This window comes from Oncorhynchus mykiss, chromosome 2 (genome assembly GCF_013265735.2).
Source record: "Oncorhynchus mykiss isolate Arlee chromosome 2, USDA_OmykA_1.1, whole genome shotgun sequence".
NCBI lineage: Eukaryota > Metazoa > Chordata > Actinopteri > Salmoniformes > Salmonidae > Oncorhynchus > Oncorhynchus mykiss.
In genome coordinates, this window is record NC_048566.1 from 55,912,326 (window position 1) to 55,931,839 (window position 19,514).

Below are 19,514 nucleotides of genomic sequence, written 5' to 3' on the forward strand. Positions count from 1 at the left end.
CTGTCTGTCATTCTCCTGTAGGTCAGTGATTTGCTGGGCGAAGCAGCCCCCAAGCAGCGGGCCACACTCACTGTGTCCTGCCGATCGGAGGTGGGTTGGAGCTCTCTGGGTCAGCACCAGCACCTACGGGAGTTCCTCGAGTACAGACTGAACACTGAGCCTGTGCTCCCCAAGATGGAGGGAGTCACAGAGTTCACGGAGTACATCTCCGAGACGGTGGATGTGCCTTCTCCCTTTGACCTCCTGGAGCCGCCCACATCTGGAGGCTTCCTGAAACTGTCCAGGCCCTGTTGTTACATCTTCCCTGGGGGGAGGGGCGACTCGGCCCTGTTTGCGGTCAATGGCTTCAACATCCTAGTGGATGGAGGCTCTGAACGTAAATCATGCTTCTGGAAGCTGGTCAGACACTTGGACCGCATCGACTCAATTCTACTCACTCACATTGGTGCAGACAATCTGCCAGGCATCAACGGGCTCCTTCAGAGGAAAATAGCAGAGCAGGAAGAGGAGCAGTCACAAGGCTCAACCACCTACAGTGATTGGATGAAGAACCTGATCTCTCCAGAGCTTGGTGTGATCTTCTTCAATGTACCCGAGAAGCTACGTATGCCAGAATCAAACCTAAAGGTCAAGCGCAGCATCGAGGAGGCCTCCCTCACGTTGCAGTACCTCAACAAACTGGGAATCAAGCCGGAGCCTCTCTGTAGACTGGTCAGCAACACTATTGAGCCTTTCACTCTTTTCCATAAGATGGGGGTGGGCAAGTTAGACATGTATGTTCTGAACCCCGTCAAGGACAGTAAGGAGATGCAGTTTCTCATGCAGAAGTGGGCTGGTAACAGCAAGGCCAAAACAGGCATTGTGCTCCCCAATGGAAAAGAGGGAGAAATATCCGTACCTTACCTGACATCAGTTACAGCATTAGTCGTGTGGCTTCCTGCCAATCCTGCCGAAAAGATTGTCAGAGTGCTGTTCCCTGGAAACGCACCACAAAACAAAGTCCTGGAGGGACTAGAGAAATTAAAGCACCTTGACTTCTTGCGATACCCAGTAGCCACACAAAAAGACATAGCCTCAGGGGCTCCTCCCTCTGTTGTAAAACAGACAAAGTTAAAGCAAAGGACAGACAGCAAAGAAAGTCTGAAATCATCTCCCAAGACTACAAAACCCCTTAAGAAAGAAGCAGATGATGAGGTATCGGCAGTCACAGAGGCAAAGAGTGACTTTGTAAAGGAGAACAAGATAGAGAAAAAAGAGAAGAAACTTAAAGAGAATGAAAAACCCACAAAAATAATAAAATCCAAGACTGATGCACCAGAAAAGAAAAAACTATTGAAGGAGAAATCCTTGAGAAAACATTCAAAGGAAAGGGCATCCAAGATGGATGAGAAAAAAGACAAGGAAAAGAAAGAGAAAGTCAAGAAAGTTGACACAGCTAAAAAAGAAGAGAAAAAAGACTCCAAAGTTGACAAGAAAAAAGATGCGTCAAAGTCAGAGTTGAGAAAGATAACAAAACCTGACTTAAAACCCCTCACACCAGAGGTCAGAAGGACCCTGCACAGGGCAAAAGTGTCAAGTAAACCCAAAACCGACAAAAGCAAAGGCAAAGCGGCCAAGGCAGAGCCGGCTGAACCCAAACCGGAGGAACCAGCAGCAGAGAACATTCAACCTGAGCCACTACAGAATGGGGGTATTGAGGGCATATCTGCTTCCTCCACTCCAGAGGATCTTACCAAGGACTTTGAGGAGTTAAAACAAGATGAGGTATCATCAGAGCCACCAGAGAGTGCAGTGGAGACACCAGCAGAGGAAAACATGGCCGAATCCCCTACCCAGGAGGAGGAGAAAGAACAGGAAACTGTCTCTAAAACTCCACCAGGCACAACGTCTCCTGAGAAGGGAGTAATGGAAGTTGAAACTGAGTCTCAAAGCAAAGAGGACAAATTAACACAAGAGCATAAAGAAGAATTACAAGCAGAGAAAGTGGAACTATATGAGGATGAGGGAGCTGCAGTTGAAGATGAGGAGGAGGAAGAAAAAGAAGGCCCGATTGCAGAGAGGAAAACATTTCAGGAAGAGGAAGATATGGGGATAGGGGAGGAAGAAGATGATGCAAAAGATGATGTGAAGGATAATGAACTAGACAGGAAACATGAGGTGGAGGAAATGGAGAAAGTTGAAAAGCCCACAGATATGGCGGTAACAAAAGAGGAAAGCAGAAGAGCTTCATCCCAGGAGGAGGAACAGGAAGAAGATGGACATGCTGTTGAAAAGGCTGAGCTGGAAGAGGTAGAAGTTCTAGACATGATAGCAGATGAAGAGGTCAAAATCAAACCTGAAGCGGGAGAGAAAGAAACATTGGCCAAGAATGGGGAAAGCAAAGCAGTTAAACATACTCCTGGAGCTAAAGAGGAGGATGAGGAAGATGAAGAGGGCTATGTGTCAAATGTGGGAGGCGCTACCGTCGACATAGTGTCAACACTGCAAGGAACTGCTGCAGCCGAGCCCATCTCCTTCATTCAAGACGAAACCATTCCAGGCCACTCTGAAACTGAACAGACCATCTCTGATGAGGAAGTTCATGAAGAGGCTGATGACAGGATACTAAACCTCCAATATGAAGTGGGTGCATATGACATCTCTGTCCCAGATCAGACAGGCTCCTTTGACACCATCCATGGGATGAAGGAGATGCAAGCATCAGCTATGGCTGATGTAACAGCCAAAGGTTTTATTTGTGGACAGGAGCAAGTATCGGTATTCACTAACATCATTGCTGCTCCCTTGGCTGAGGAGGAACATGTTTCCTCAGCCACATCCATCACAGAGTATGATAAATTGTCCTCCTTCCCCACCTCTATTGCAGAGGACCAATCAGTGGCCTCTGTCGCTACACCTCAGACTGAGGAAACAGGCAAAAGCTCTCTGCTTCTTGACACTGTTAATAGCGTTCCCCTGGCAATTCCAACAGAGGCCACACATGGGAAAGAACATTTACACTCTGCTGGGACCATCTCACCAACATCCTCCTTAGAGGAAGACAAGTACATGAAGTCAGTTCCATCCGAAGAGTGCCTGTCGGTTATCTCTGATTTGAAGACAGAGGCTAAGGTCATCAAGACTCATGATGAAGAGGAAGAAGATCAGGACCAAACTCCGAACATGGACATTTCACTTGGGGAGAGCTATGCCTCCCCTCAAATGCTCCAGGATAGAGATAGGGATGTGGAACAGCTCCCTGCTTCTGAGGCTCCTGTCTCCAAACTTGTTCAGGATTTGAAGCAGGATCACCTACCAGTTGAGGAGGTACAACTCTTTAAGTCCAAAGAAGACATCTTAACAGTGGTGCCTTCAAAACCCCTTTCACCCCCAACCTCTTTCTCAAAGCCTTTTAGGTCAGACTCAATTACTTCGGAAGGTGAAGAGCGATGCTGCAGTCCAGACGATAGCACTGTGAAAATGGCCTCCCCCACACAATCTTCCCACCCCAGTGCAACCAGCTCTCCAACTCACTCTCCTCTTCATCAGTCGCCTGTGGAGGAAAAGACCAAGGACTTCCCAGGACTGGACCATCAAACACAGGGTGACCTTCATGATTCTGCCACCAAAACAGAGGATAAGGATGGAAAGAAAGATCAAGCGGAAAAGGAAGATAAAGTGGATACGAATAAAAAATTGGATGCTGACATCAAGAAAGTTGAGTCGGACCTACTACCATCGGTGGAGAAATCATTTCAAAAAGACTTGCCCATTACAAAAGCGGAAGAAAAAGATGGTCTCTCCCCTTCCAAAGGTGAGATGGAACAGGAACCGGAGACAACTCCTCTTACCTCTGAGTCAGTCACAGGCAAAGACGAAGCTTCCATATCAGGAAAGGAATCTCTGACAGTAGACATTTCTAGTGGTAAGGCTATACTCAAACACAGTGACGAGGAAGATGATGACCATCAACAGAAAGAATCCAAAGTGTGCAGTAAGGCTAAATTCCCAAAGGGGAAGGAGAGTAGTTTCTTAGATTATGACGATGGTGAGGATGATGATAACGATAATGTAAAACCCATCAAACAGGACATGAAGGATACAGAAAAAAATGACACACATGAGGCTAAAACTATCAAGGAAGAGAAAGAGGAGAAAGAAAAACAAGATGTGTTTGAAGCTGAAACCATCAAGGAAGAAAAGAAAGAAACATTTAAAATTGGAACAACTGAAGCTACTACTGAAGCTGAGCCCATCAAGGAAGATAAAGATGAGAAAGTGAAGGAAAAAGATTACATTCATGAAGCTGAACCCATCAAGGAAGAGAAGAAAGAAGCAGAAAAGGTTGGTACAACTGAAGCTGAACCCACCAAGGAAGAGAAGAAAGAAACAGAAAAGGTTGGTACAACTGAAGCTGAACCCATAAAGGAAGAGAAGAAAGAAACAGAAAAGGTTGGTACAACTGAAGCTGAACCCATCAAGGAAGAGAAGAAAGAAACAGAAAATGTTGGTACCACTGATGCTGAACCCATCAAGGAAGAGAAGAAAGAAACAGAAAATGTTGGTACCACTGACGCTGAACCCATCAAGGAAGACAAAGATGACATTCATGAAGATAAACCCATCAAGGAAGAGAAGAAAGAAACAGAAAAGATTGGTACCACTGAAACTGAACCCATCAAGGAAGATAAAGATGAGAAAGTGAAGGAAAAAGATGACATTCATGAAGCTGAACCCATCAAGGAAGAGAAGAAAGAAACAGAAAAGGTTGGCACAACTGATGCTGAACCCATCAAGGAAGAGAAGAAAGAAACAGAAAATGTTGGTACCACTGATGCTGAACCCATCAAGGAAGATAAAGATGACATTCATGAAGCTAAACCCATCAAGGAAGAGAAGAAAGAAACAGAAAAGGTTGGTACAACTGAAGCTGAACCCATCATGGAAGAGAAGAAAGAAACAGAAAATGTTGGTACCACTGATGCTGAACCCATCAAGGAAGATAAAGATGACATTCATGAAGCTGAACCCATCAAGGAAGAGAAGAAAGAAACAGAAAAGGTTGGTACCACTGATGCTGAACCCATCAAGGAAGAGAAGAAAGAAACAGAAAATGTTGGTACCACTGATGCTGAACCCATCAAGGAAGATAAAGATGACATTCATGAAGCTGAACCCATCAAGGAAGAGAAGAAAGAAACAGAAAAGGTTGGTACCACTGAAACTGAACCCATCAAGGAAGATAAATATGAGAAAGTGAAGAAAAAAGATGACATTCATGAAGCTGAACCCATCAAGGAAGAGAAGAAAGGAACAGAAAAGTGTGGTACCACTGAAACTGAACCAATCAAGGAAGATAAAGATGAGAAAGGGAAGGAAAAAGATGACATTCATGAAGCTGAACCCATCAAGGAAGAGAAGAAAGAAACAGAAAAGGTTGGTAAAACTGATGCTGAACCCATCAAGAAAGAGAAGAAAGAAACAGAAAATGTTGGTACCACTGAAACTGAACCCATCAAGGAAGATAAAGATGAGAAAGTGAAGGAAAAAGATGACATTCATGAAGCTGAACCCATCAAGGAAGAGAAGAAAGGAACAGAACAGTTTGGTACCACTGAAACTGAACCAATCAAGGAAGATAAAGATGAGAAAGGGAAGGAAAAAGATGACATTCATGAAGCTGAACCCATCAAGGAAGAGAAGAAAGGAACAGAAAAGTTTGGTACCACTGAAACTGAACCAATCAAGGAAGATAAAGATGAGAAAGTGAAGGAAAAAGATGACATTCATGAAGCTGAACCCATCAAGGAAGAGAAGAAAGAAACAGAAAAGGTTGGTACAACTGAAGCTGAACCAATCAAGGAAGATAAAGATGAGAAAGTCAAGGAAAAAGATGACATTCATGAAGCTAAACGCATCAAGGAAGAGAAGAAAGAAACAGAAAAGGTTGGTACAACTAAGGAAGATGGTACAACCAAGGAAGTTGGTACAACCAAGGAAGAGAAGAAGGAAAAGGACAAAGAGAAAGATGATACTTGTGGGGCTGAGCCCATCAAAGAGGAGGAGAATGAGAAGGAAAAATATGATACCTTTGAGTCTGAACCTACGAAAGAAGAAAAACAGAAAGAAATAGGGAGTATAGTCACTTCTAAAGACGAGCTAAGCTCTTGTATCTCTACCTCTAAAGTGGAGCCAGCCTCAGACTCCACCACTACAGAAAAAATAGAGCAAGAGAAAGATAACTTTGTGGCTGAACCCATGAAAGATGAGAAGGATGACACTTGTAAGACTGATGCCATCAAGGAAGAAAAGATGGACAGAGAACATCCTCTTCAGTCTGAACCAATGAAAGAAGAGGAAAGAAAAAAAGAGAGAGATACTTTTGACAGTGAACCGACTAAAGGAGAGCACAGAGAGAAAGAAAAGGATGATACATGTATGGTGGAATCCACCACAGGGGGCAAGACAGAAAAAGACGACAATACATTTTTTGAGATTGAAGTGAGCCAGGAAGAGAGGATAGAGAAAGATGATACTTATGTGGCTGAATTCAGTAAAGAACAGAAGATGGAAAAGGAGCAAGAAAAAGAAGATAGTGATTTCGAAGACATCAACGATGAGGAAAGAGAGGAAGATAGAGATGACAGTTATGAAGCTGATCCCATAAAAGGAGACGAAAGAGCAAAAGAAAGTGAAACAGCTGACACAGTCAACTATGAAATGAGCGTGAAAGAGACAGGAAAATATGGTTCTCATGAGATTGAACCTACTAGAGAGGAGAAATGGGAGAAAGAGAAAAAGGAGGTGCAAGAGAAAGATCTAAAAGAGGCTTTACAACACAGCGTACAGACAGCAATGATAGAAAAGGTAGAGGTGACTTCTGCGACAAAGCTTGAACCTACATTTCAGGTTCAGTACTCAGACGGAGATGAGGAAGATGAGGAGGAAGATGAAGAGGAATCCATTTGCATGGGTGGTGCAGGCTCAAGACCTTTATCAGTGGAACCTAGACAATCAGAACACGAGATCATCTCTCAAGACCTGCTTTCCACTCAGTCACCAGAGAATGTGCTTAGTGACCAGACGAAGGACAGCCACTCTGAACAGACCACTGGGCTTGTGTCTACATTACCAAAATGGGAGACCTCTCCTGATAAAGACCTCAAAGAGCAGCATAAAGAGCGACAACATAGACTCTCCCCTGAACTAGAAAAGGACATCAAGACAACTGAGACCACATCAGCAACCCATCCCAGTCAAGAGTCCACCATTGGTTTCCCTACCTTGAAACCAGTCTCTGCTATGCCTACCACCAAATTAGAGCCAGCCTCTGACTCCACCACTACAGACAAACAGTCTATAGGTTCAACACTATTAAGCACTGACAGCAAGGCCAGTGTGACGGTATCCACCCAGCATGAAACACTGCTGCTATCTATGACAACAAGCAAAGAAGCATCTAATACGGATGAAAAGACAAAGCATGTTTCTCCAAAAGAAGATGAGAAACCAGGCAAGGAAGCTGAGATGGAAATTGAAAAAGAGCGGGGAGTTGCTTCCCCAGAGCATACACAACCTTGTTCATATTTTGTCTTGGATAAAGATTCTGAGAAGGTTCCCGAGAAAGTGAGCCACGTCGATGCCACAAAAGCAGACAGTACCTCTGAAACATTGAAAGGCTTTGAGAAAATAACAACGGAGACTGTCAGTGTGAGCTTGCAAGAGGACCAGGGCTTTGATGTGTCTAAGTATGAACCCTATGAAAAGCCCATTTCAAAAGAAAAGGAATCAGACTATAAAGAAGACCGTGAGGTATCTAGAGAGTTTGATCGGTCAACACAAATTGGCATTGATGATAATAGGAACGTTAGCCAGGCAGATGCTGGTGCAGCTGCATTCTACTCAGAGGATGAGGAAAAAGAGGAACCGCTGTCATTCAGCAGAGTTGATTACACCCCTCCACCTTTCCCCAAGAGCGAGAGAAGTCTCCATTGCAGCTCAAGTGCCTTCACTGAACACGATGACAAAGAGAAAGGTCAAGAGGAAGTGAGTGATAGGAAGGAGGGGCAATCTACACCACACGTGGAAAACAGCTTTATGTATATAGAGACTCAAGACAACAAGACCACCCCAGCAGCAGAGCAATACTCATTTGCTTTCAGTCTCAAAGAAGATAAACCTGAAAAAGTTGAGAAGGATGAAATGAAGGACAAGACTGGAGCATCTCCCAGTGTAGAGGAGTATATACCAGTCCAGTCAGGCAGAAAGGAAACAGCCTCTTCCTCATGGAGTCAATCCAACACCGATGCCCAAGCCTCAGCTACAGCCATGCCCTTTGAAGACGTCCCTGAGAAGCAGACCACAGAGAAAGAGAAGGAAAAAGATGAGCCAGTGAAAGACTATATGGATTCATCTGATAGTGAGAGTGGGGACTCTCCCTGTGGTCGCTACTCACCAACGGAAAAAGACATGTTACCTCATCAAGCTTTGCCTAAGGAAATGGACAATCAGGCCACTGCTGCCCCCTTGGCCAGATATTCAGGACAGCTCCTAGACGATAATGTTCTTGCATCTGAGTGCACTCAAATTGGAAGCTCTATCACCAGTAAATCTACAATGGGCCATTCTGAGAGAGAAGGCACTCCGGACAGTGTAGATAAGAGGCTACTGGTGTTGGGAGAGGATTATGATGATGAGGAAGATGATGCAGAAGAAGAAGCCAGTGATCTAGATGTGGAGAAGGGAGCGAGAGAGCAGTCTGAAAAAGAAATCTGTAAATCTATATTGGATGATACCACTACTTCTAAACGTCCTGTGACAAAGGAAGAGGACAAGAAGACCCTCTCACCCGAACCTGAACCCAGCCTCCTCAAAAAGGAGGAGCCTTCCCATTCAATGGCCACAAGCAGCCCTCCACCAGCAGATACTGCAGATTCCCTTTTGAAGAATGTAGTTGGGGCCTCGCCACTCCAGTCTGGCAGTTCCACTGCAATAGAACAAACAGGATCTGGAGGATATCCTTCTGAATCCTCAGAGTATTCCGAGGACAGCCAACTGGGGTTAAAGGAGGAGAGGTTTGACAGTCCTGACCCCTCTTTGCCCACCAAGTCCAGTGAATATAAACATTACAGTCAGGGAGACATTGAAGCTGACAGGCAGAGAACCCCAGATACCACTAGTAGAAAACCTGAGGAAGATCCTTCGTGTTACCTCTCATCTGCCTCAGCTTTTCTATCAACCAGCCACCAGTTGGGGGAGGAGTTAGAGACCCCCGTCAGAATGTCTAGTGGCCCCTACAGGACAGATTCTGAGGGTGCTTCCTTTGAGTATTCTTTATTCAAAGACGAAGACTCCTCAGCCATGCACTCAACCCTCTCAACCTCAGGGGTCATGTTAAAGGATGAGTACCTAGAGGCATCTGAAAAGCTTACCTCAACAACTACAGCTACATTCAGTCTGACAAAAGTCTTTCCAGTCTTAGCTACTCCAGCCAAAGACATTACAGAACAAGACTCATCATCAAGCCCTGAGATGGACAAGGGTCAAACCTCAGAGAACGTTCATAAACTTGAGGGCACTGTTGAAACCAAAACCATAACGTCTGCTGGAGCTTCAGAACCACCATGTTCCCAGCTGTCCAAACCCGCTGAAACCATATCCACTTCAAGGGCTTTCTTTGAGGTTTCCCCATTGCAAAGAGCTGATTCTTCTGACAGAGAATCCCAGGGCTCAGCGGTCAGCAAAGAGTCCTACACTTGCAAAATGGAGGACAGTACTCTTCCATGCCGCATTGAATGCCAGAAATTTGCAGTGACAGAACAAGAAGAACGCATGCTGTCCATGGCTGAGACATACATGGTCACTATTAACTCCAGTACAACCACAACAGTGTCCCAATCTGATGGGGTGACAAAACCACAGCAGTCAACTGAAGCCTCTTCCAACGGGGCTACTGAGGTTAGTACAAGTCCCCAAGAAGTCCTCAGTGGAGCTAGCAAAGCCTCTTGTGTCACAACAGCAGACCTGCCTAAAACAGAACAGAAAAAGGAGGAAAAAGAGACAAAGGATGAGAAAGATATGATGGCAATGAAAGAGGAAGAAGTGAAGGAGATCAAGGTAGAGACCATAAAGGAGGACACCAAAATGACAGAGCAGAAGGACAAGGAGGAGACAAAACAGATGGACGAGAAGAAAGAGGTGGCTGGAGAGAAGGAAAAGGTAGAGGAGGAGGAGAAAGTAGAGGAAAATAAGTTGGAGGAGAAAGAGAAAGACGGGAAGGCAGAGGAGAAGAAAGGCAAGACTGTTGAGAAGGAGAGTGAGAAAGAGATGGAGAGGAAGGAGGGAGAGAAAGAGAAGGTAGAGGATAAAAAATCAGAGAAACAGGAAGAGAAGATTGTCGAAAGGAGGAGGAGTAGCTTATCTGACTGGGAACTCCTACAAGGGCCGGGCGCATGCCCAAGTGCCCCTCCTCCAGGCTATGAAGACGAGGAGGAAGAAGCGTATGAAATGGAAGAAGCAGAGGAAGAGTATGTTCAAAAAGAATGTGTATCCACAGGCGAGCCCACCCCTCTGTCCACAGCAGAACATGCCCACCATACAAAGGCATCTGCAAAAGCAGATGGAGAATCCAGTTGCCCCACTGACTTGCATATGGAGGCTACCTCCACCTCCCCCCCTGGCTATACCTCATGTGAATTCAAACACCGCAAAGGGGAGATCTCCCCATCCTTCATTAACCCCAGTCCACACGCCCTCTCCAGCGATGATGGCGAAGAGGACAAAGGGAGTGACCACTCTCCAGAGGGGGATGAAGATGACCGGGAGCAACACTCGGTCAAGAGGAGGTCTCACAAGCAGAAGCGACAGCACATTCAAAGTGGAGCTGCTGGAGCTGGAGCGGGATCGCACCCAGTTTCCATGCCTCCTGGTGGCATGGCAACTGGACTTGGGATAGTGCTAGCTGGAGAGGAGACGCCCCCCACATCAGCAAGTGACTCGTTGGCGTCCCAGTCGGACTCTGATGTACCTCCCGAGACCGAGGAGTGCCCGTCGATAACCGCAGAGGGGAACCTGGACTCTGACGAAGATGCAGAACACCTGCCGGTGGATAAACTATCTGCCTCCGCCACAGGAGGGAGCACTCAACCCCCTTCGCCCAGATCAGCTGCGAAGGCCCATGACCCCCCACCTGCCCCCATGAAGGATCCGCTCCCCCACCTGCCTCACCCTGATGTGTGCATGGTGGACCCAGAGGCCCTCCCTGACAACCAGAGCAGCACAGAGAAAATGCTCAAGAAGGACCACAAGACCACCAAGAGCCTGCGGAAGGGCCTGGGCAAGCCTAAGTCTGCGTCCCCAGCCCGGAAAGGGAAGCGGTCTACCACCCCTGCGAAGCAGGCCTCCAAGGATTCCTCGCCTCGATCGGTCTCTCTGAGGAGGAGGGATACGGAAAGGAGCTCTAGGCTGACGTGGATGTCCGAGGGCCAGGGATCCAAGGTGGACCTACACGCTCCAGGGAAAGGCCTTGTGAATGGCGTCAAGAGCAATTTGGGTAGGTAAAAATAAAGTATGATGATACAACTCAATATTTAGATATGATGATGTGATTCCATATTCAGTAGTGGACACTTTCACGCCTGTAAAAAGTTAAGGAAACTAAAAACGTAATTTACGTTCAAAGATAATAGAAATGTAATAGGCCTACCTTTGTTTCAAAATCATTCCCCAGGACTTTATGACGCACAATTCCCCATTCTAATTTACCCTTGATTTACGTAGACATATAAGTCTGAATCCCCCCCCCCTCCCCAATCAAACAGAGGAAAAGTCATTAGTCATTCTCAAGTCATTAGAGACTTATACAATTTTACATTATGGTCCTCCTCCTCCAGGTACCAACACCCAGAAATCTAGTTCAGCCGTCCCCCCTGGTCCTCCAATCTATGTGGACCTGGCCTACGTGCCCAACCACTGCAGTGCTAAGAACGTGGACCAGGAGTTCTTCAAGCGGGTACGTGCTGCGTACTACGTGGTGAGCGGCAACGACCCAGCTGGTGGAGAGCCTAGTCGTGGAGTCCTGGATTCCCTGCTCGAGGGAAAGGCCGCGTGGGGCTCCAATCTACAGGTGCTTACTCTCATTCTCTTTGTCTGCATACATGCAGTCTCTGCTGTTATGTAAAATGTTGATAGACGATGTAACGATGTAACTGTCAATGTTGTTCTACAGTAATTTGCCTTCCGGCAGTTTGAATAATGACAATGATGTAATTAACATTTCCTGTTGAGTATCGCACAATACTCCCAGTGGGAAAAGCTGGTTACAATGTATTTAGAGAGTTGGGCCAATGAGGTTTCTGCATTGTGAAGCACTTACATGACACTTCAACATTCTATGGCAGCCATATTAGCTCCCCATTAACGTTACATGGTGAATATTTAAACAATGCTATGCAGTTGAACGTTTAGAATTAGAACAATACTCAAAATTCTAAAAGTTGGCCCAACTCTCTAAGGGTGCGTTCGTAAATTCACTCTGGCTATCTACTCTGATTTCCGAGCACTCTCGTCTGAGTGTGTCAGAGCGCAGAATAACTGATGAATTTACAAATGCTCAACACCCGTTGAATATGGCCGGTGTCAGTAAACGTCGGCAAAAAAGCGGGATTAAATTGTTGTCAGCAGCAGCCAGTTACAGTCACCAAACGCTCCGGATGTCATGAAAACAGCCTTACCAGCTCTGCTCGGGCGATTAAAATGGTCAGAGTGAGGTGTTCTCTCATTTGTGTCCGGAAGAAGCTAAGAAGCTAGCAAACGCTAGCCAGTTAGCTTGGGTACTTGACTGCCGTTGTGAGGTCAGAACGCTCGGATCAACCCTACTCCTCGGCCAGAGTGTCCAGTATGCGCTGACAACGCTCTGAATCTGGCACCCCAGATTGAATTTACGAACACACGCTAAATATATGGCTCTGGTTGCAATGACATCAGTATGACATATTTTGTCCGGTTGTACACTGGTTTTAATACAACATTTTGAAAAACATGAATTAGCATCTGGCAAAACATGTCTTTATCTGGTTGTAATCTGACCAGATAACATCTAGAATATGACGTTTTGGGATTGGGTTGGTCATAATCTGCTTATATGAAATATTCTTGAACAGAGGAAAACTGTTAAGAACAAGACATAACATTATGCTGCCTAATTTTACCCTCTGGGCTGATTGGTTGATTAATGTATTGATGTACAGTATTGGTAGTTTTGACTCATACATGTCCTCCTCTCTACTCTAGGTGACTCTGATCCCTACTCATGACACGGAGGTGACGCGGGACTGGTACCAACAGACACATGAAAAACAGCAGGACCTGAACATTATGGTCCTGGCCAGCAGCAGCACAGTGGTCATGCAGGATGAGTCTTTCCCTGCCTGCAAGATTGAGTTCTAAATTCTGCACCGCTTGCTATTTTACCCTCCTCCCCTCATCACTCCATATTTGGCAGGTAGAGAGAGGTCCTTTGCTACTCTCTATCCTCCCAAAGCCTTCTCTTCTGTCAGCTCTACATTTTGCTCTCTCGTGGTGTAAGACTCCATTGCATTTGCTGTAGTCTTCGGTTGGTGTACTGGCTTCCAACTGGTCAATGTCACCTGAGAACAGCCACCACTCAGGCAGAAACATTGATATAGGGTCCATGGTAGCTGTAAAAAAAGTGTGAGGTGCATTCACTTCTAGCACGCTTTCGGTTTAAACAACATACTCGCACGATAAAACCACCTCTTTCTTTGATCTTAATTCATTTTGCTTTTCACAAATAACCTCCCCCAACACACACATGTTGTGATCATCTGTGAAGAGGGTAAATCTCAATAGTTATTTCAAAGCTTTCCAATCATACTGCACCCAAATCCACATCTAAATGGGCAACACTTTCCAACCAACCAACCAGCCATCTTAACAATGTCAAACTCCCAGTCAATGAAGACAGTGCACAGTTGTGCAGTCTTACTGATCGTCGTGAACTCAAGAGAAATACCCAACAAAATGAAATACAATTAAAAAATTGCACATCCAGGAGGGCCAAAGTAAGTGCCAAAACACTTTTGAGGTGTTCAACAATCTCCGAAATAAGTCCAAAGCCTTTTAAGAGGTGAACAGTTAGTTGATCTCAATTGTACGCAGACTACGCACAATGTTGTACGATGGTAGTATTTTTGTAAGTATCTTAAGTTGAGGCTTTGTTTTTCGATATGAGACATTATTCCTGTTTGGGGATATTACGTAAGATGCAGCTTTCTATTCTATAGCGTTTGGCTTTCTCAGTACTCTTAATAACTATGTCAACTGATGTTCCAACCAAAAAAAATGACTATACCACATTGCTTGTTGTGAAGCTTTAGGAGGCGCCTGAAGGTGCCACTTTTATTGAAAGAACTAGCTTTTCTGGGTTATTTCCCTCAGTGGCTGAAGTATGACGCTTGCATTTAGCTCAGACTCCTTCCTTGAAGAGGTAGAGGGTCCTTGACCGTGTGTCTAGTCCTTGCAGTCTCCAAGTATGGAGTACAAACGTGTTCTGATACCTAAACGTTTGGCTGGGTGTACGCTAAAGTGAACGTTATACTGTAGGTGCCGGGCAATGGGATGGCATTTCTATATTCACCATATTTCTGCTGGGCGTAATGGTTCTTTCTAAATATCTGAAGTCCTTATCGTCGTCTTTTGTCGGTTGCATTAGATGAATACTCAATTAAAAAAACATACAGTATAAACATTATATATTGATCTAGGGAGAGATTGTATTAGAGGTATGCTATTTTGTGATAACACAGCAGAGGAGGATGTTAAATGCAGTCTCCGTACATTTTGACGTTTTCTCCCGCTTATTTATATTGTACTTGTCTGTATGAAACGATTTGATGAAGCGATGGAAACTGCAAGTGGCCTTCCTCCGTGGAGAATGTAGCAATAGAGTCTATTCCGTCCTTGTGAGACCGGGTTGTGTGGAGGTTGTGTGTGGGTGATATTTTGCAAAAATGACTGCGGTGGTAGGCGGTCGCTCTCATGTGCCTTCTGGTTTTCGGTATTTTTGGGCAAGAGAGAAGGATTAGAGAGGAGTATGATAAGGGCTTCCTCTTTCATACTAGCCATTGTGGAGCGGTGAACTTGGATCCAGGGACAAGTCAAGAAACAGTGGAGGAAATGCCACGCGGACAAATCGATAGTCGTTGTCCAGGGATATCTAGTTAGCCTAATATCCATATGGATGGATGCTGTATACGCACAAGGTTGGTAGGTGAAAAGCTAATTAGCCAGCTTAGCCAGCACATTTAGATTCAGTTACTGATATGCTGGTCAGCATTTGTCCCCTATCTTAAAGTGTCACCCAGCAAATGTATCAAACAATAACATGATGAAAGAGCAAGTTATTGCACCAAGCAAGAATGCACTTTTCCAGAGGGGGGTTTAGAAGTGGGGCTGCGGTTCTAGTGAGAGAAGCACCGAAAATATACAATTATCATTCTTTACCATAATGTGAACTATGGTAGCGTTTGATTTTAGGACAAGTACCTAGCGAAAGTACTCCATACTGTATGTAAATAAATCAATAAAAAAGACTTGTTCTTCAGAATGATTTCTTAATTGAAGAGGTAAAAAAATATTTAAAAAATAACACCGGTAGCTATTTATCTAGTTAAAAAAACAAAAAACGGACTTTTCAACCCTAAGAAAATATTTATCAGACGAGCATGAATGTGATGTTGTTGATTGTAGTGGGTAGAGATGTGGCAATGTGTACCACAGTCAAGTAGCATTAAGTTGTGTGTTGAAGTATGTGCATGAGTGGTACACACGGAGACAGGGTTGGGTTTTGAAGATGCATCATAGTGTTGTTTTGTTTTTTTAATGCCGAGTTAGCCAGTGCGGTGTGTATTTTTTGTTGGTTAATCGGGAGGTGGAGCTTCTTAAAATTGTCGCACTGTTCATTGGAGCTCATTACAAGTCTGATTCACATTAAATTCCATAGAGCTTAGTCACTTTTTGATTAATGTTATATTGTTTTCTTACATTTTGAGGAGCTTTTGTTTTGGTAGTTGTATTTATCAAATTCATTTACAGTTATGTATACATGACCAGTATTAGATTTCTTTATTTTAAAAAAAATAATGTTTTTCAATATCAGTTACAGTACATGTAGGACTAACACAACTATGAATGTCTCTTTTGTTTACATTTCTTAGATTGTATTTTCAAAAAGATTACTGAACATTTCTTTTATAATAAGCGTCTGATTGTCATAGATTATTATTATTTTTTTTTTTTTTTGCTTAGTGATTCTTAAAATGTAATGTGTTCTTTATTAGAACTGCTGAGTTGTGTGTTTGGGGCTCCTGAGTTGAGGTCAGAGAGAGTGGACTGAGTAGGGCAAACTGGTATTGCTGGAGATACTGTCTCTGACTCATAGTCTGCTGCAGAATCCAAGACTGCAGACAGACAAGACATCGACCTGCAAGGGGAACACTCTCTCCCTCTACCGGACTCAGAACCTAAACAGTCTCCTCTTATAAGCTGAAACCATTAACCCACAGTCTGCAGCGATCTTGCTCCTAGCCTGGGAAGGATGCCATCCTTGTCCTTTTGTTGAACTTACTCAAATGTGCTTGAAAATACTGTATTGTAAGCTGATATAACAGTATGCAGGAGAGCCTCCCCCCAGGTCTGTTCTTAGACCGGCAGCAGAGCTAGCCAGACTCGCGCAGCTCTGAGTGAATGTTTCCTTTCAGTATTATTAAGATACTCAATGTGTAAGCTACAGATTTATTATGCACTGCGATAGCGTTGATATGCATGTCATGTTGAATACTGTTTAGAGTCACCTAGGTTAGAGAGATTGAGGGCATGTATGAATCAAATGTATCAATACATTGATCAAGCAATCAGCCCAGCCGGCAAAACTAGGCAATATAACGTCCTATTTGGTTCTTAACTGTTTTTTTTCTGGTCAAGAATACATCATAAGCTAATCAGATTCCAACCAGATAAAGACGTTTTTCCCGGATGATAAATTACATACCCCAGGATAAAAGAGGCCACACTAAGCCTATGAGAGGTTGTCAGTGAAGGTACAAATATATGGCCTTGGATATTTTACAATATGTTGCAAGGGTTTCTAAACTGAACTGATCAAACTATACGGCGGTGTACAGACCTAGTACTGTATGGGTGAGGGAAATCGGAACCAGGGTCAAGATGCGCTGTTTAACCTATATATTGTATGGCTTTTCTGAGTGGTCTGACATGTTGTATTGTCCTGAAGTCTGAGTTTGTTTTTAATTGTGGTGGAGAAATCTTAGTGGCTTGATTTCAAATACACGGCCTTTAGGATCATGCCTCCTGGGGCCTTGGCAGAACGCTGTGAAACTCTCAATACAAAAATATATACAACAAATATGACTTTGCAGGAGCAGAATGATCTAAACCTGAAATAATAACACTGAATGTAGGGTTGGTATTATTTATGGGTTGCACCTAGGTTACTCGGTCGCGTCGTTGCCATTGTTCTCAATGTTCTACAAATGCCGCAGCATATTGATGTCCGACTGATGCTAAATTAATGCTCAGTCTTATCTGGACAGGGGCTAATGACTTCCGTCAAAATTACACTATAGTGGCCTGGAAATACGATGACATTGGTAGAGTAAACATATAATGATTTGAAAACAACTTTGCCATCATTATGTCGTCTAGTTGACTTTACAGAGATGGCAATGTTGCGATGAGCTAGCAAAGTTAGTCAGAAATAGCTAGCAATGCTAACTTTAGCTAGCAAAAAATGTCAGTGCTCTCCCCTCAATCCTAACTTTGCTATAGTTATACTGCATCCGAAGTCAATCTGGCGACATCACAATGACGACAAAAAGCTTGTCCTACTCCTTTTGAAATGTCATCGTGTTTTCAAGCCACAGAAATGCACTTAAGACTAAATCTTCATCAGTATCCGTTGAGACTGCATTAAGTAGAATTCTCAGCTGGGCATCAGTCCTAAAAACGTACATTCAAAACAATATGGTAACGAAACATGCAAACCATGAATTTTTTTAATTTACATTTTATTTTACCTTTATTTAACTAGGCAAGTCAGTTAAGAACAAATTCTTATTTTCACTGACGGCCTAGGAACAGTGGGTTAACTGCCTGTTCAGTGGCAGAATGACAGATTTGTATCTTGTCAGCCCGGGGATTTGAACCTTTCGGTTACTAGTCCAACGCTCTAACCACTAGGCTACCCTGCAGCCCCGGCATTGAATACTCAATGCTTTTGGATTTAAAAAAACCGAATGCGAAATCAGTGGAGGATAGCCTAAGGAAGTGATGGACTACTGTATTCGGATTTAATTTCTAGAACAAAAGTTGAACTCAAAATGGATATCTCGTTTTTATCCATATTGCAGTGGCTGTTGTTTAATTTTCAGTTATGTCCAAGAGGAAAAAACTGTGATTTCCCGACAACACAAACAGTTGGTGTCCAATACTTACAGAAACACACTTACAAAATAACACAGAAAAAGTACCAACAGCAGCTTTTTCCTTTCCTGAATATGACTTGAAAACATTGAAACAAAAACAATTAAAAGTTAAATGAATGATACATGTACATTCATGTGCAGTACACAAAATCAAAATGGACATGTTATGAAACATATGATCCTTCTTGTTATACGTTCACATGTTAGAGGATTTGAATCAAGCGTATCAAAATCCTAGGCATTGAACAAAGAAACAGTCAATGCTGACTACTGTAAAGTACAGATGAAAAACAACAAATATATTTCAGTTCCATCTCTCTCATTACGAAACAATGAAGTCATTTGAACACAAGTTCTCTGTCATTCTCCCATCATCTCTCTGCATGTGAACTATTTAGTTATTATCCTGAATGTAATAATTGATTAACGTGGAAATAAATCAAGAAATGCTCTCTTAAAACCGTATATTTGAAACAGGCGATTGTTTAACTGGTATTGGGATGGCATATACTATTACTGGGCTCTGCTTTACTGTTTTTCCCTAAGATGTTGTTGTTCTAAGAAAAACGCTGTACTACTGTAGGTCTTCTGTTTTTGCAGCTGTATTAATCATAGGTCTGTTACTATCTTCAGTGCAATATTCTCGCGCTCTCTCTCTCTCTTTAAATCTAAAATGCAAAAACTAGAACTACCGCAGATTCATTGTAAAAGGGAAACAGCCTGGTGATGACAAATAAAAATACATTTATTGAAATCAGACCATGAGCCTCTGTGGTTGTTTTGGGATCTTTGTCTCTTATTTGAGTCAGTGTTGTGTCTCGTTGTGACTCCCATGTAAATGAGGGGGAGGAGGAAGGGTTGGCATATGCAGACTAAACCGAACACATGGGGAAAGATGTATTCGTTCAAATGTAGCCAAAATGAGAAATGAATCAAATAACTGAAAATGTAATGTATCATACTCTGAAGCTGTCCTAAAATGGACACCATACAACTATGGACACCATTCACCAG

The 19,514-nt window shown here is 43.6% G+C and overlaps 1 protein-coding gene across 3 annotated transcripts in view; it reads left to right on the forward strand.

The window, feature by feature from the left end:
• LOC110491898 (microtubule-associated protein 1B) overlaps positions 1-19,259 on the forward strand; it is a 70,163-nt gene extending 50,904 nt beyond the window's left edge. For 2 of the 3 annotated variants that reach the window (XM_036950930.1, XM_036950947.1), the window contains 3 exons: positions 22-11,530; positions 11,871-12,103; positions 13,270-19,259. In XM_036950930.1, the coding sequence (XP_036806825.1) occupies positions 22-11,530; positions 11,871-12,103; positions 13,270-13,425 (11,898 nt within the window). In that variant the 3' untranslated portion in view covers positions 13,426-19,259. The remainder of the gene's footprint in view (positions 1-21; positions 11,531-11,870; positions 12,104-13,269) is intronic. The other variant, XM_036950939.1, reaches the window with a different exon arrangement.
• The last annotated feature ends 255 nt before the right edge of the window (positions 19,260-19,514 follow it).